Raw genomic sequence first — 18,037 nt, 5'->3', positions numbered from 1 at the left:
TTCCAATGGTGTGGAGAGAGCCAAAAAATCATCATGATGACTGTTATTTATGGTAAACACAGGTACAGGCACATCTTCACAATGAGGGACAGGCCTTCTTGCAGATTCCATGTTACTCCCATTTTCGTTTCTTATGCTTATTGAATCCTTGCACTTGCACTGCACAGAAATAACAGTCATCATGATGATTTTTTGGCTCTCTCCACACCATTGGAACACCAAATTTGAAGCTTTTTCTTTGTCCTTTGCTCCATTTTCGTAATAATTCGATACATGCTTTGCACACTATGTGTGGTGCCCAAAACTTGTCTTGGTCCCCAAGCATAACCCCAAAATAGGCAAAATACACTTTTTTTACGAAGTGTGTTATGTTTCTTCTATGTTTTGGCAGTGTATATTCACCACAAATGTAACAGAATGAGTCTGGATCGTTAAGACAACTTCTTCATGATGAGTTCATGCTTTTCACTGGAAAACAGACAACAACATAAAGTTAGTGCAAAAATCAAGCTATGAACAAACTTTTAGAACACTAATTAACACAAAACTATATTGAGAACTGCTCAGTTCAAGTACTAATCCAAAGAAATTAATGAGATGATGCGTCGCATTTACCAACAAGTGCTATAAATAAGATACCAAAAATCTCAAAAACTTGAGCCAATCTGGCAAAACTGATGACATATTCAGAATCAGCACCCCAAAAATACCCCAAATTCATTAAAATATTTTGGACACCAGAAAAAAAATTTTTTTTCGTTGACCTGTGTAATAGCTTTAGGTGTCTCTAATGAATGCCAATCATTATCTATACCAATCTGGAAGGCCCTAACCTTTCCCTGAGAGATCCAAAGTCTGAAAACAGGGTCTGACAGACCAAGGGAAAATTCCAGAGTGCCGATAACAGGCGATAAAGATTATATGGGAAGAAGTTTGCGTATCTCTGATCTGGAGCTGCAGTAGAATGTAGCACTAACTGTAGGATAAGATTTCATCAATGTTTGGGAAATAGAAGGTAACTAGGGGAGAGCAGCTATATTGACCTCAAAAGCTTGGTGCCTGCACAAATCTAGACATATGAGCAGACAGACAATACATTTTTGTATCTGCAAGGCTCAATCCACCTCGACTATTTGGTCTACATAGGAGGGATCGCTGGAGTCTAGCTGGCTTATTAGCCCATACCATAGGAAACCTATTTGCATGGACACTATAGATTTGAAAAAGGAACTAGAGATTTTAATGGGGAGAGTTTGAAAAAATATAATATGTGATGGAGAACATTCATTTTAAGAATTTCACATCTGCCAAACCAAGTAAAATAAAGTTTAGACCGTTTTGTACCTTTAACTTTAATGTTCTGTAGCAATGGTAAAAAGTTAAGTTTTTAGATGGAATTATTATCAGCGGAGAGGAGAATGCCTAAATACTTCAGGGACTGAGATTACCAACGAAATTTAAATGAATTCTATAATGAGGAAACTTAGTTAAGTTAATTTTAAAATTAGACAAAACTGCACATTTTTTTAAATTCCAACACCAAGCTAGGGAGAGATACAATCGGGTTAGTAATGAAGAATAATAGGTTATCCGCATAAGCTGCAATTTTGTAAGAGATACTTTGAATCTTTAGACCCGTAATATCTGGGTTGGAATGGATACACCGAAGAAAGGGCTCAAGAGTGAGGATAAAAATTAGAGACGAGAGGGGGCAGCCCTGCCGAGTGTCATTTGCAATTGGAAATTTCTCGGAGAAAACACCATTTACCCGCACACAGGCAGAGGGAGTACTATAGAGAGAACCAATCCACTTTAGCATGGAGCTCTGCAATCCAATACATTTCAACAACTCTTCCATGAAAAACCCAGTTACACCCAGGGCTGTGGAGTCGGAGTCGGAGTCATGGAGTCGGAGTCGGTGCTCATTTTGGTGGAGTCGGAGTTGGAGTCGGTATAAAATGGACCGACTCCGACTCCTAAAATATATAATAAATTGGGTACAGTAATTCAATGCAGGATGTGCTGAATATTTTTTCATAGGAGTTTGGGAAAGTTATGAAATGTCCTATAAATGGCTGTTATATTCCTGATCTAAGGCTACATTCACACACAGTGTTTTTCCTGTGTTTTTTGAGGATACATTTTTCAGCTGCAAAAGCTGATCATCTTTTTAAAAAACTGCATCACCTGAAAGGTTTTTGAGCTCATAGATAATGTTTTCAATAGCAAAAGCAGATTAGAAATCTGCTCTATCCATTTATCCATATCTGTCTATCCATATCGTATCTGTACCAAAAAGAATGAAAACCGGGTAGTACACCAATATATATTCTGTTCTATCTAAATATCTTGATTATTGGATCATAAAAATGATTAAATGTCTGAGGTTCACATTGTACTACAATAAATTTTTCACTTAAATATAAGCAATATGTGTGGGAGTCGGAGTCGGAGTCGTGGAGTCGGAGTCGGAGTTGGAGTCGGTGTAAGGGAAATTGAGGAGTCGGAGTCGCAGGTTTGGCTTACCGACTCCACAGCCCTGGTTACACCATCAAAGGCCTTTTCGGCATCTGTGGATGAGAGCATCAAGGGTGTGTCATTTCATTTGACTCTATAAATGAGATTTAAAGCCTTAGTGGTGTTGTCTCTCGTATCTCTGCTGGACATAAATCCCACCTGGTCAGGGTAAAAAATTTCTGAAAGCAAGGGCGCTAGTCTGGTTGCTAGAATCTTGGTAAAACATTTCAAGTCTACATTACGTAAAGATATTGGGCGATAGCTGGCGCATTGGGCAGGATCTTTAACTGCTTTATGTATAACCGTGTTGGCAGTTAGCGCGTCTTTGAGAAGTGGAGCTACCAAGAAAGCAGATATATTATTGATGGAAAACAAGAAGGGACAGAATAAGTAGGAGTTTTTTGTAATATGTCAGAGGGAGACCATCTGGACCTGGTGCTTTACCTGAAAAATTCTTGACTGCAATTTTAAGCTCCAGCTAAGAAATAGGACTCTCTAGGGTGTGAAATCCTCACTCTTCAATGAAGGGAGGCTGGAGTTTTTGATATAATCAGAAATACGGTTCCGGAAATCTGCCCTGGCAAAGCCAGAGTTGGATTTATCTATAGCATATAGAGAAGTGTATAAATCCTTAAAGGAAGAAGCAATGCATTTTGGCAGAGTTGCTTTACCGCCTGAAGGGGTCTGAATCAATGGGATATAGCCCTTAGATCGCTGGATTCTCAGTGCCCTAACAAGCGTTCTGCTACATTATTCCCAAATTCATAAAAATGTGTTCTACATTTAACTGTTTGCGGATTTACTGAGTTTTTGTTTCCGTTTTTACTGGCTTCCTATGGTGTTTCCCACGCTGTCATCTTTGTGACAGCATGGGAAACACCGGCGCAGTGGTTCTTATCAACGATAATGCTACCGTCAGTAAGGCAGTCGGTCAGAGAGTTGCAGGGTAACACTATACCGGTAAGACCATCGGTCAAAGCGCTGCGGGGTCATGCTGTCAGATGTCTAGGAAAATGGAGCCATTTTTCTTTTCGCGGATTCTTTTTCACCACTTAAATAAAAAAGAAACTACACATATTTAGTATCTACGAATTTGTAATGAGCCGGAGAATCAGTTTTACCATATAGGGAACATGGTAAATAAAAAAATCCAAAGAACAACTGTTGAATTGCACTTTTTTTTGCAATTTCACCGCATTTAGATTTTTTACCCCATTTTTCAGTACACAATATGGTAAAACCAATGGTGTCCTTCAAAAGTACAACTCGACCTGCAAAAAACAAGCCCTTACACGGCCATATTAACAGAAAAATAAAAAAGTTATGGCTCTGGGAAGAAGGGGAGCAAAAAACGAATGCAAAAACGGAAAACCCCAAGGTTGTGAAGGGGTTTATTGTAGGACTAGAAATATCGCATCGGGAGGGCAGTGTCATCATGATGGGGGCAGCTCTGTGGCGCTGGGGGTGGCGGTGTGATGTGTCACACGGCCACATCTTTGTAATCCCGAATGTCCAAAGATGGCATCCGCGTGTGTATGCATATGTGTGTATGTATGCTTGTATGTATGCGCATGTGTGTATGTGCATGTATGCATATGTGTGCGTGTATGTATCTGTATGTTTGTGCGTACTGTGGTGTAATGACCACTGTGTCCACTAGGGGGAGCTGTGTGGATGTCCCAAGAGAGAGGATGAGTGGCCGAATACGAAGTGGCCGTGGTGTGTCTCAAAGTGGGTGGCTTTGAGATGAAGGCTTGGTTATGTGCTGATCAGCAGAGCTGATCTGTCGTGCCTATGTGTTAGGGAGAAGCCTTCAGGCAGCTGGAGAGATGGGTGGGTTCTAGCTGCCCACAAACCCACCCAGGGGTGTGTCTGATAACACCTATAGTAAAAGGCTATGTGAGTAGGTGAAGGACCTGTGATGAGGTCATAGCCATGTGACCCAGTGGGCGTGGCTACGGACCATATAACGTAGCCAGGATAGGTCACAAGGTGTGAATGCTGGGACCAGGTTGGTCCAGTTTGGAAGGTCCTGTGAGAAGGATCTCCTCACTAACAGCCTGTGGAGCGGCTGGGCGTGTGCCAGGGCGATGTGTGCCTGAGAGCTCCCTGGAGGGAACTAACATAAAACGTCCTGATAAGCCGCATAAGGAACCCTGACGGGTGAGCTAACACTGGGGCTGAACAGCCTGTTTAATGGACGCTATGCTGGTGATATGAAGCTGTTGTACATTGCTGCTGTGGTTTATGAGGGTGAATAAACCGCATGGACTGCTATGTTTTAAGGGAAACCTGCTGCCGGATTTGTTTTGTTCGCTGCCAAGCGAGTGATCCCCACTTAGATGACAGCGCTACCTCACAGTACCTATGTATGTGCATGTGTGTGTGAATGTATGCGCATGTATGTGAGTGTCACCATCACCCACGGGAGGTAAGGTTTGCTTGCACCTGTCTGGTTTTATTTGCTTATGCATTAGCTGTATGCTCTCTGTATAGCAACAATATGTTGTTATGGGGTGGAGATACTAGCATTTGTATAGCACCAATTAGATACTTATGGTATGTGTAGTCTCCCTATGGATTCATTGTTGGTTATGGTGCCATCTTTGTGGTGTCCCACTTTTTAAAAGTCTTGTATTTTTTAAATCTCGTTATGTATATTATGATCTAAATAAAGTTTACATGTCTTTTTTGGTAAATTTGGCTTCTGAGTACATTTTTTTATCGGATGTGATTGTATTGTACGAAACCAATTAGGATATCCATAACTAAATTTGGCACCATTAAATCTCATTTTCGCAAGTGCTTATTCAAGTGCCTCCTATGTATGACTACAATTTATCTGTGATGTATGTGCATGTGTTTGTGTGTATGCGTGTTTGTGTATGCATGTGTGTGCGTATTTCTGTGAGTGTTTGCACGTGTGTGTTTGTGTGTATGTGCATGTTTGTGTATGTGCGTATCTGCGTGTGTGTGGGGACATTATACTGTGTGTGTTTGTATGTGGTTGCACGTGCGTATGAGTGTTTGTGTATGTGCAAGTATGTGTGCGTGTAGTATACATTTGTGTGTATGTGCATGTTTGTGTGCATGTGCATGCTTGCGTATGTGTGTATACGTGCATGTGTATGTGCGCATGTGTATGTATGTGTGCGTGTATCTGCGTGTTTGTGTGCATGTTTGTATGTGCTTATGCATGTATGTGCATGCTTGCGTGTTTATGTGTCTCTGTGTATCTGCGTGTGTGGGGTGTGGGGTGTGGGGACATTATACTGTGTGTATGTGTTTGTATGTTCGTGCTCGCATGTGTATATGTGTGTGGAAGTGTACGTGCGGACATTATACTGTGTGTATACGCGTGTGTATGCATGTTTGTGAGTGCGTGTGTATCTGTGTGTGTATGCACAGGAATGTGTGTTTGTATGTATGGGGATATTATATTATGTGTATGCGTATGCATGTGTGTATGTGCTTATCTGCGTGTAGGTATTCACAGGCGTGTATGCGCTTGCGTGTGTATGTGCATACATGTGCGTGTGTGTATGAGTATGTGGGGACATTATACTGTGTGTATGCGTGTTTATGTATGTGCGTGTGGGAACATTATACTGTGTGAATGTGTGTCTGTATGTGCGTGTGTATATCTGCGTGTGTGTGGTTTCATTATACTGTGTGTATGCATGTGCGTATGTGTGTTTGATTGTATGTGCGTGCTTGCATGTGTGTATACGCGTGCACATGAATGTGTGTGTGTGTGGGGACATTACACTGTGTGCGTATGTGTGTATCTGCATGTATATATACGCATGTATCAATGCACGTGATTGTATGTGCGTGCTTGTGTGTGTATGTGGGGACATTATACTCTGTGTATATATGTATCTGTGTATGCGTGTGTTTGTGTGTAAGTGGGTGCATGTGTAAGTGCGTGCATGTGTAAGTGCATGTGGGGACATTATACTGTGTGTATATGTATGTCTATGTGTGTATGTATGTGAGTACATGTATGTGTGTGTACATTCGTGGGTGTGTCTGTGTACACTCATGTTTGTAGTGTGTGTGTGTGGCGCCCGCACCCCATCTCCAGCACAGGCCGCAAGCCGCGGTCTTTCCTGCCGGCTGTTACTGCATGGAGGTAGGTGGGTGAGCAGGAAGCTGCGGGATGCGGTGGTGGGCGTCTGGCGGGGGCGGGTGTCCCAGCAGGGGTCTGGCGGCGGTGGGTGTCCCAGTGGGGGTCCGGAGGCGGGTGTCCCGGCGGGGGTCCGGCGGCGGTGGGTGTCCCAGTGGGGTCCGGCGCCGGGTGTCCCGACGGGGGTCCGGTGACGGCGGGAGTCCCGGTGGGAGTCCGGTGCAAGGGCCTGGTACCACCAGCGGGTGTCATATTGGAATACCCACCACTTGGGTATTCCAATATGGCGGTCGGCGTACTTCCGGTGCGGCACGGTGGATTGTGGGATAGCGACACAATCGCCGGAAGCTGTGACAGAGCCGACAGGCAATTATATATTAGATAGCTATTTTATCAGCAGAAAAGAAAACGAAAAGCAGCACAGGCAGATAGCGCTCCTGGGTGCCATGCCTCCAAGGCAATGACCAAACCTCCATATACAGACAAAAAATGAAGGCAGCACACCAGTTCAGGGTGAAAAAATGTGTCTATTTAACTACCCAAAATGGCGACGTTTTGGCCCAGGATGGTGAAAGGCTCACCATCCTGAGCCGAAACGTCGCCATTTTGGGCAATTAAATAGGCATTTTTCACCCTGAACTGGTGTGCTGCCTTCATTTTTTGTCTGTAAACCTGCTGCCATGTAGTTCTCCATATTCATGAGCACTGTATAACCATGTGCCCAATTTTCTGCCTATGCAAAGTGTACTCAGAAAGCTGTCAATCACTGTTGTGGGAACAGATAAAGAGCTCGGCATTCAGAGAACGATCTGAATCAGCACTTTTCAGGAAATTGGGTACAGTAAAATGTTGACATATTATTTTAGCAGATGCATATGTTGCTAAACATATTACCTCTTTTCACCTGTAAAATTCCCTATTACTTCAGCCCTGTTGGTCCTTTAGTTCAGTGTTCCCCAACTCCAGTCCTCAAGGCCCACCAACAGGTCATGTTTTCAGGATTTCCTTTGTATTGCACAGGTGATGGAATTATCACCTGGGCAATACTAAGGAAATCCAGAAAACATGACCTGTTGGTGGGCCTTGAGGACTGGAGTTGGGGAACCCTGCTGTAGTTCAAACTACCAACCAGTGTTTATAACGTAGCAGCCCTGACATATGTAATTAGAGTAATTGGCTGAAGCAGTCACAAGAGAAATTAGATACATACTGTGGGGAAAAAAGTATTTAGTCAGTCAGCAATAGTGCAAGTTCCACCACTTAAAAAGATGAGAGGCGTCTGTAATTTACATCATAGGTAGACCTCAACTATGGGAGACAAACTGAGAAAAAAAATCCAGAAAATCACATTGTCTGTTTTTGTTTCATTTTATTTGCATATTATGGTGGAAAATAAGTATTTGGTCAGAAACAAAATTTCATCTCAATACTTTGTGATATATCCTTTGTTGGCAATGACAGAGGTCAAACGTTTTCTGTAAGTCTTCACAAGGTTGCCACACACTGTTGTTGGTATGTTGGCCCATTCCTCCATGCAGATCTCCTCTAGAGCAGTGATGTTTTTGGCTTTTCGCTTGGCAACACGGACTTTCAACTCCCTCCAAAGGTTTTCTATAGGGTTGAGATCTGGAGACTGGCTAGGCCACTCCAGGACCTTGAAATGCTTCTTACGAAGCCACTCCTTCGTTGCCCTGGCGGTGTGCTTTGGATCATTGTCATGTTGAAAGACCCAGCCACGTTTCATCTTCAATGCCCTTGCTGATGGAAGGAGGTTTGCACTCAAAATCTCACGATACATGGCCCCATTCATTCTTTCATGTACCCGGATCAGTCGTCCTGGCCCCTTTGCAGAGAAACAGCCCCAAAGCATGATGTTTCCACCACCATGCTTTACAGTAGGTATGGTGTTTGATGGATGCAACTCAGTATTCTTTTTCCTCCAAACACGACAAGTTGTGTTTCTACCAAACAGTTCCAGTTTGGTTTCATCAGACCATAGGACATTCTCCCAAAACTCCTCTGGATCATCCAAATGCTCTCTAGCAAACTTCAGACGGGCCCGGACATGTACAGGCTTAAGCAGTGTGACACGTCTGGCACTGCAGGATCTGAGTCCATGGTGGCATAGTGTGTTACTTATGGTAGGCCTTGTTACATTGGTCCCAGCTCTCTGCAGTTCATTCACTAGGTCCCCCCGCGTGGTTCTGGGATTTTTGCTCACCGTTCTTGTGATCATTCTGACCCCACGGGGTGGGATTTTGCGTGGAGCACCAGATCGAGGGAGATTATCAGTGGTCTTGTATGTCTTCCATTTTCTAATTATTGCTCCCACAGTTGATTTCTTCACTCCAAGCTGGTTGGCTATTGCAGATTCGGTCTTCCCAGCCTGGTGCAGGGCTACAATTTTGTTTCTGGTGTCCTTTGACAGCTCTTTGGTCTTCACCATAGTGGAGTTTGGAGTCAGACTGTTAGAGGGTGTGCACAGGTGTCTTTTTATACTGATAACAAGTTTAAACAGGTGCTATTACTACAGGTAATGAGTGGAGGAAAGAGGAGACTCTTAAAGAAGAAGTTACAGGTCTTTGAGAGCCAGAAATCTTGATTGCTTGTTTCTGACCAAATACTTATTTTCCACCATAATATGCAAATAAAATGAAAAAAAAACAGACAATGTGATTTTCTGGATTTTTTTTTTCTCAGTTTGTCTCCCATATTTGAGGTCTACCTATGATGTAAATTACAGACGCCTCTCATCTTTTTAAGTGGTGGAACTTGCACTATTGCTGACTGACTAAATACTTTTTTTCCCCACTGTAAGTACAGGTTTATTTGCTATTTTTCCATATTTGAAATTAACTGTAAATATATACTGTATATACTTTGTAATTTACTTTGGGTAGCTGTAATCTTCAAATTAGAAAATGGGGCATAAGGCAACAGGCGGCAGAATAATTTAGAATGCCATGCATATGCTGTCCTTTGTTCTGAGAAAAACTGATGAAATTCTCAGCAAACTCTCATGGTAAAAACAGACATACTGATCAATCTCTGATGACACTCTAATCAAAAAACTAGGGAATTTCAGACAGGTTGTTTGCATACAGTACAAGAAAAATAACTGACGTGTGAAGGAGCCCTTACGCTGATGTTTGTGATATTATGACTACTTAAATTGTTTAAGAATAACAATATGGTGAAAAGGGTGGGCAATACACGAGATCAATTGTACAGACTTGAAATATTTTCCATGCTGAAAAATGTGCCTATTCTATGTAGAAAACACTGGGGCTCATTTATGAAAGACATCTAATGAACAGTGCCTACTTAGTCTAGACAGTTTTTAAAGGGAATCTGTCAGCAGGATTTCACAAAGGTACGGACGGACTGGCCATGTATATATTGGACTTGTCTTTGAAAGAGCTACACATGTGCATATAGTTTGTGGATGAAGTCCTGCTGACAGATCCCCTTTTAAAGGGGTTGTCCAGACATATAATATTGATTAGCTATTCTTAGCATACGTTATCAATATCAGATGAGTGGGGAATCGACACTCGGCACCCCCAATGATCAGTTCCAACAGCTCCAGCATCGGCCAGATGTAGACCTTGAATGAAGCTAAACAACTCAGCTCAAAACACTGTGCAGTGACTGCTGAAAATGAAATCAGCTCTTGTTTGAAGAGAATTGGTCACCATGTCCATGTAGATGACGCGCCACTGCATCATCACACAGGCTCCCGGGCATTGCGCTCCTGTGCAGGCGTACTTATCAGCCCTGTTGAAGGCAGAGCAAAGTACTGCATTGCGCAGGCACCAGGAAAGGTCAGAGAGGCCCAGTGCCTGTGCACTGCAGGACTTTGCTCTGCCCTCAACAGAGAAGTATGCCTGTGCAGGAGCACGATGCCGAGCAGACTATGTGGATGATGTAGGGATGCGTCATCCACATTAAGCAAGAAGGAGGATGGCGATCGTAAGAAGATGGGAGGCGCCACTCCTCAGACCGGACCACCCCGCAGGTGAATATAATGAAAGCTATTTTTCAGTTCTATACGAATTTTCTAAATGCTGAGCTTTTTATTACTCCGCTCACAACAATGATTATACATAGCATACACAGAAAGCTGCCATTCAGTGGTAAAGTCGTGGTACATGGTAGCAGACCCAAATAGTTTTCTACTGAGAATCTCCTGCTGATAAAACAGATCTAACACCCTGTCTCCCCTAATGTCACTAAATAAGTTCCGCTGAGCAGAAGCCTAATCCCTAACTGCACCTAGCGATAGGCCCTGTATAGGGAGGGGACAGGGTACGCACTAGTCAGACCCCACTGCAACTAAAGACAAATAAGGTAAACAAATGAGGGAATACACTTAGCTTAAGAAGTCACCAAACAGATCAAGCCAGCTATCCTCCAAGAGAACTCAAAGAAGGAACTAGTCGACTACTGGTACTTCCAACCAGAGGGAAATAGAACTATCACCGGTGTCTTACTGAAGAGACTAAAGGCATTTAAATATCCAGCAAGGGTGCGTTAATCAGCAGCAGACGGTGGAGATTACCGCTAGGTCCTAGAGGGAGAAGGATATCACAACACAGCAGAGTTGCAAGAAACAGGAGGTGCCTGCAGAGAGCAATGACTTTCTGCAGTCGGATTCAGAATGACTGACTGTCACACCTGACACACCCGTGCCAGGTATGGTGGTATAGACAAAGATGACGGAGGAGATGTAGGGTGGCGTGGAACTGCGGAATGCTTTGTGGGTGAGAGAGTAATACGTTTATAATTGAGTCTAGCAGATTGGCAAACAGTTCAAAGACTGGCACAGGGTAGAAGCATTGTTGCAGCAGATGGACGGGAATATGATCCTCAGTTCTGCATTCAGGATGGATTGAAGCGAGAGTTTAGTAAGAGGGAAACCGATACGTAAAGAGTTGCAATAGTCCAGAGAATGAATAAGAGCAACAATAAGAGTTTTTGCAGAGTCAAAAGTAAAAAAAGGTTGGATTCTAGAGATGTTTTTGATCTGCAGTGATCGAATGTAGGGAGTGAATTTAACATTTAAGATAATATATGGTAATCCCATATATGCTGTTTTGGGAGTCAGGACGGGTTGATATTGCGTATCAAAAACCTGGTCACAGATTCCCTTTAAGGAAATTTGCCTGGACAATCCCTTTAACGGCACCAAATTAAAAGTGCTGATAAATTTGGTGTATGTTTAGACAGTCAAATGTAAGGCACAATTGATCAAACAGTTTTCAGCTCAATTCCGGTGTGAAACTGTAAAATGTCCTACCATTTTTGCACAACTCGAAGTTTAAAAATGTTATGAGTTTAGACATTGTTACGTTAGTTTTAGCCAGCTCCGCAACTGAAAAGCTCAAGGGGAATGGCACCTCACCAAGCATGCCTGAAAAAATGTATCATAATTTATGCAACAAAAGTGGTGTAAATTACAGCTGAAACACCCTCTCAAATAATTCAGTGCATCTTACTCCAGCACTTCTTTCTATAAGATTGGAGTACAAAAAGCTAGTCTTAAAGGTGTTATCCTGGATTTATTTTTTTTTTTTGCTAAGGGCCTAGAAACTAAGTCAGACAGTTGCTAAATACCTTCCTGTCTACCTGCTGGAGGCTCTGATCAGTCATAGACCGCTCTTCCTTTTCTGGGCTGCTCTGTTGATGGGGCAAGATTTTTGGCATCATGCTGATTGATAGCTGGCTTCCCACATTTAGGCAGCAGGGAACCAAGATATCAACAGAGCAGAGGAAGCTATAGAATTGCTGGTAAGTTTTTAGTTACATAGTAAAAAAAATAAATTAGTGCTGAAACCCCTTTAAGGGGTTGAGCCCTAAGTTTAACCCAGCTATAAGTTGGCTTACTTTAGTACACTAACTTGGGCCAAATTGTGGTGAAATTTTGGCACATGGCATCTCAATTTAGGTCACACCCCTTTCCTACCCACTTTTTAACATACTATGCTACTTGTCAAATGTCTAGACACGTGTTTAAAATACCATAAATGTCATGTAATGCATGTTAGACAGTTTTTGTCACAAATTAAGCTCGAATGAAGCTTAGTAAATCGGTCCCATTGCACGTATTTTTTTATTCTATAGCTAACTTATCCAGCCACCAAGGATACATCATGTATCCTCTATTGCTCAGACTGTGCAGATGCTTTTTAAAGCATGTTCTGCATTATTGTCCTTATTTTTAAATCCGAAAATAGCCTTTCCTGCTTTCAGTGTTCAGCTTACAGATAAATATGTGTTTAAGTATAGATAAGTCAAAGAGAAAACTACAACATGAAAAATAAAATGTAGTTAAAAGATTTGGTGGTAGATAGCTAGACAGTCAGATAGATAAAACGTGTGTTGCTGTCTATATGTCTATGTGCAGTGCTCCAGACAACTGGTGTCCGTAATGTTAAGCATGGTCTATGTAATAAAATATACAGTATATAGCTAGAGATGAGGCAGAGATAGATAGATAAGATAGATAGATAGATAGATATGGGATAGATAGATAGACAGATAGATATGGGATGTGTTGATCAATTTGATGTATATTTAGATCAATGATATTTAGCTAGATATATTTAGAAATGGGATAAATAATAGATAGATATGGGATGGATAGATAAAAGATATATAGATATGGGATAGATAATAGATAGATATGGGAAAGATAGATAGATAGGTAGATAGAGCGATATGGGATAGATACATAAAGAGCGAGATAATAGATATGGGATAGGAGATGTGTTGATAAATATGATATTCAGCTAGATATATTTAGATATTAGATATAAATGAGATGGGTAGATATTAGATGTCATAGAAATTAGACAGTCATCAGCTACATAGTATTCGATAAAATATATATTTATTGATAAACTGATTAATATTTATATATATATTAGCAGAATGTGCAAACATAAATGACATACAAAACACATAATACATACACAAACATGTATAATTCACATATCCGATAAACGGAGACATATACACATTTCTACAGCATTTCCCCTCTGAATTTGTATCTAAAATGCCATGTATTCCTGTATCCCTGCAGGTCCATGATTGGGTGGCTGTGTGTGAGGAGGGCAGAGGTTGCCGAGTGCATGGCACAGAAGTAGGGGTACAATGAGCACTGTGAGTTGGGGTGCCCAGTGTGACTCACCCGGCGGCATTGTGTCCCCTCCCGGGATAGGGTGGCATCGGGTACCAGTCAGGAGCAGGAGAGGGAGCATCAGTAATTGGAGCATGGTGCAGGAACTTGGCAGCGTCACTGTGTCCTAGGACCTGCGTCTGGGAGCTGTCTACCTGTCTGTGGCGGCTGGCTGTCTCCTCAGATGTGCTCTCGGTGGCTGACAAGGCTTTCAGGCTGGATCTCCTAAGAATGGGGTGTCCTCCAATGTTTCCGTGACCCTCCCCTGTTGTTTGCCACTTCTCCCTGTGTCTGGCGCCCTGTGTGTGCCTCTCTCAGCCTCTGTCTAGTCTGTCAGTATCTCCCCCTCATTTGTGCCCCTATGTCTGTCCTGTGTCTAAGTGCTGTCTGGGTCTCAGAATTGTGAGTACAATCCGGCTGCCCCCTCCTCTGCACTTCTTTATTTCCCCGAGTCTCCCCCTCCTCTCCCCTTCTTCCTCCCAGTCCCCCCACGCTGGGTGTCGGTTTCCTCTATATGGCTCCTCACTTTTGTTGTACTGTTGCCTCACCTGTCTGTGTGTGTGTGTGCGCCTGTCTGCCCGGTGTCTGGCTGCGTCTGGGAATGCGCCTATGCTCTATACACGCCTGTCTGACTTGCCCTCCATGTGACACGTGAGAACATTTCAGGAACTTTATCCATTTGCCCGTTGTGTGTCTGTGTGGGTGTGTCAGCGTGTGTGTGCGCCAGTGTGTGTGTGTGCCCGGTGGTCCTGTCTGGCTCACGCCTCATAAACTCCAGGACTTGACTGTGCGCAACGTCTCCTTCTCCCTGTGCCCTCTCTTTCCCGCTCAGGTCTGTGCAGGCAAGCGCAGTGTGTGAGGTAACTGCAGCTCAGAAGGGGAACTACGCCTCCGACACCACGGTGCTCTGTGTGGTGCTGTATACTTTACTATATACAGTGCTAGATACTTTACTATACACAGTGCTATATACTTTACTATATACAGTGCTATATACTTTACTATATACAGTGCTATATACTTTACTATACACAGTGCTATATACTTTATACAGTGCTAGATACTTTACTATGTACAGTGCTAGATACTTTACTATATACAGTGCTATATACTTTACTATGTACAGTGCTATATACTTTACTATATACAGTGCTATATACTTTATACAGTGCTATATACTTTACTATATACAGTGCTATATACTTTACTATATACAGTGCGACAATGAAGGAAATAAGTATTTGATCCCTTGCTCATTTTGTAGCTTTGCCCACAAAGACATGAACAGTCTATAATTTTAAGGGTAGGTTAATTTTAACCTTGAGAGATAGAATATCAAAAATAAAATCCAGAAAATCACATTGTATAAATTATATAAATGCATTTGCATTTTGCAGTGAGAAATATGTATTTGATCCCTCTGGCAAACAAGACAATACTTGGTGGCAAAACCCTTGTTGGCAAGCACAGAAGTCAGACTTTTTTTTTGCCATTTTAGGTTTGCACACGTCAGGAGGAATTTTGGTCCACTCCTCTTTGCAGATCATCTCTTAATCCCCTAAATTTTCTATGGGATTAAGGTCTGGAGACTTGCTTGGCCACTCCATAACCTTAATGTGCTTCTTTTTCAGCCACTCCTTTGTTGCTTTGGCTGTATGCTTTGGGTCATTGTCTGGCTGGAAGACCCAGCCACGACCCATTTTTAATGACCTGGTGGAAGGAAGGAGGCTGTCACACAGGATTTTATGGTACATGTCTCCATCCATTGTCCCATTGATGCGGTGAAGCAGTCCCATGTTCTTAGCAGAGAAACACCCCCAAAACATAAAGTTTCCACCTCCATGCTTGACAGTGGTGACAATGTTTTTTAGGTCATAGGCATTTCTCTTCCTCCAAACACAGCCAGTTGAGTTAATGTCAAATAGATCAATTTTTACGCCGTAAAGCTTTAAAATCCTGCAGTGCCCCCTGCTCAAGAAGGCACATGTGCAGGCCCATCTCCCCCGCACCGCATGGCCTGCTATGAAATGACTTAAGCAACTGTAAGTGTTTTTCTCCTTTTAATCCCTGTTATTTTGTAATCATTTGTACATATTTCAGTTGTCTCATTTTGTAATATCTTTTATACTTTTTGTAAAACACTGACTACCTTTAGGAGTAAAATCTATAAAATTACTAGCTTTGTTTCTCCTTGCTCTATAATGTACGTTAACGTCTTCTGAGGCTAAATTCGCTACTGATTGGGTTGGCTCCCGACCCACTACTAATCATAGGAATAGGAGCTGGTGGCGGCGCCATGTCCTGGGCTTGTTGGGCAAAGCTGGCAGTGACAGAACGGGTTTTATAAGCGTATTGCCTGGCTGCAGCTGGGAGTCTCATCTGACCACAGCACTTTCTCCCAATCACTCACAGAATCATCCAGGTGATCATTGTCAAACTTCAGATGGGCTTGCACATGTGCCTTCTTGAGCAGGGGGCACTGCAGGATTTTAAAGCTTTACGGCGTAATGTGTTACCAACGGTTATCTTGGTGACTGTAGACCCAGCTGCCTTGAGATCAATAACAAGTTCTCCCCGAGTAGTCTTAGGCCGGCGTCACACTAGAGAGAAATACGGACGAGTGAGAGGCGTGAAAACAACGCATTGCACTCGGACCAATGTTTCTCTATGGGGTAGCTCCCATCAGCCGTATATTTCTCTGCCGTATTTTACGGGCCAAGACATTCGTAGCATGCTTTGATTGTCAGTGTATTACGGCCAAAATACACCAATGCAAGTCTATGGGTACGCAAAAAATTCGTATTACACACGGACCACATGTGTGACTTGCGAGAAATACGCAAGACTTTTCCAGGTGACAGGAAATGGGCCAAGCCATTATCAGGAAGCTTAGACATGCTAATTAGCTCAAAAAGCGCTCCAGACATCCCGGAAGAACGCCTCCACGGAGTCCTGTAGCATGTCTACCCACATTAATGTAGATATGCTCATCGTTTTGGTCCAGGAAAGGCCCGAACTTTGGGAGCAAAGGGATGCACATTACTCTGACCGGGCCAAAAAAGAGGCGGCATGGAGTAAAAAAAAAAAATGTTTTAAATAATTGTAAAAATTTAAAAATATAACAATAATAAAAAACAATATTATTCTATCACTAAATAAATATTTGAAAGAAAAACAAATCTAAACAATAAAAGTACACATATTTAGTATTGCCACGTCCATAATGACCCGACCTATAAAACTGTCCCACTAGTTAACCCCTTTAGTGAACACCATAAAAAAGGCAAAAAGCAATGCTTTATCATCACACTGCCGAACAAAAAGTGGAATAATACGCGATCAAAAAGACGGATAGAAACATGAAACTATTGAAAACGTCATCTTGTCCCGCAAAAAATGAGCTGCCATACAGCATCATCAGCGAAAAAATAGAAAAATTATAGCTCTCATAATAAAGTGATGGAAAAACAATTATTTTTTCTATAAAAGAGTTGTTATTTTATAAAAACGTCAAAGCATAAAAAAATGATATAAATGAAGCATCGCTGTAATCATACTGACCCGAAGAATATAACGGCTTTATCAGTTTTACCACACGCAGAACGGTGTATACGCCACCCCAAAAAAAGAAATTCATGAATTGCTGGTTTTTGCTCATTCTGTCTTCCAAAAATCGGAATAGAAAGGGAGAAAAAAAGTCATGTGCCCAAAAATTGTACTTATGAAAACATCAGCTTGTCCCACAAAAAACTAGACCTCACATGACTCTGTAGGCCAAAATATGGAAAAACTATAGATCTCAAAATGTGACGCAAAAACATTTTTTTGCACTAAAAAGCGTCTTTTAGCATGCGACAGCTGCCAAACATAAAAACCCGCTATAAGGCCTCTTTCACTCGTCCTGATATTTCCGGTACCAGAGATGTCAGTGTCCTTGTGTATAATACTTGTGGCACACGTGCGGCATGTGACCCCGGTGTTACCATCGCCGTTATTAACGATATAACGGCGACTGAAAAAAAAAAATAGTCTGATATTCCATTTAATTTCTCTCTCCTCTGATGTGATTGCACATCAGAGGAGAGAGAACTAGGGTCCCCCGATCACCCCCCCCGTTCCGTCGTCCCTGCAGGCACCCCTGATGTCCCCCGAGCCGTCGGCTTCTTCCGGGAGAAAATGGCAGGCGCAAGCGCAGTGCGCCTGCCGAGATC

General features: G+C 42.4%; 1 protein-coding gene across 2 annotated transcripts in view; it reads right to left on the bottom strand.

Moving 5' to 3' along the window:
- Nucleotides 1-14,642, bottom strand: part of FSTL3 (follistatin like 3) — a 276,736-nt gene extending 262,094 nt beyond the window's left edge. For both annotated transcript variants that reach the window (XM_073543369.1, XM_073543370.1), the window contains exon 1: nucleotides 13,839-14,642. In XM_073543369.1, the coding sequence (XP_073399470.1) occupies nucleotides 13,839-13,923 (85 nt within the window). In that variant the 5' untranslated portion in view covers nucleotides 13,924-14,642. The remainder of the gene's footprint in view (nucleotides 1-13,838) is intronic.
- Between the last annotated feature and the right edge of the window lie 3,395 nt (nucleotides 14,643-18,037).

This window comes from Dendrobates tinctorius, unplaced genomic scaffold, assembly GCF_039654945.1.
Source record: "Dendrobates tinctorius isolate UK_male_01 unplaced genomic scaffold, ASM3965494v1 ptg000132l, whole genome shotgun sequence".
In the NCBI taxonomy this organism is placed as follows: domain Eukaryota; kingdom Metazoa; phylum Chordata; class Amphibia; order Anura; family Dendrobatidae; genus Dendrobates; species Dendrobates tinctorius.
Note: the sequence above shows the minus strand (reverse complement) of the source record. Positions and strands in the feature narration are given on the sequence as shown.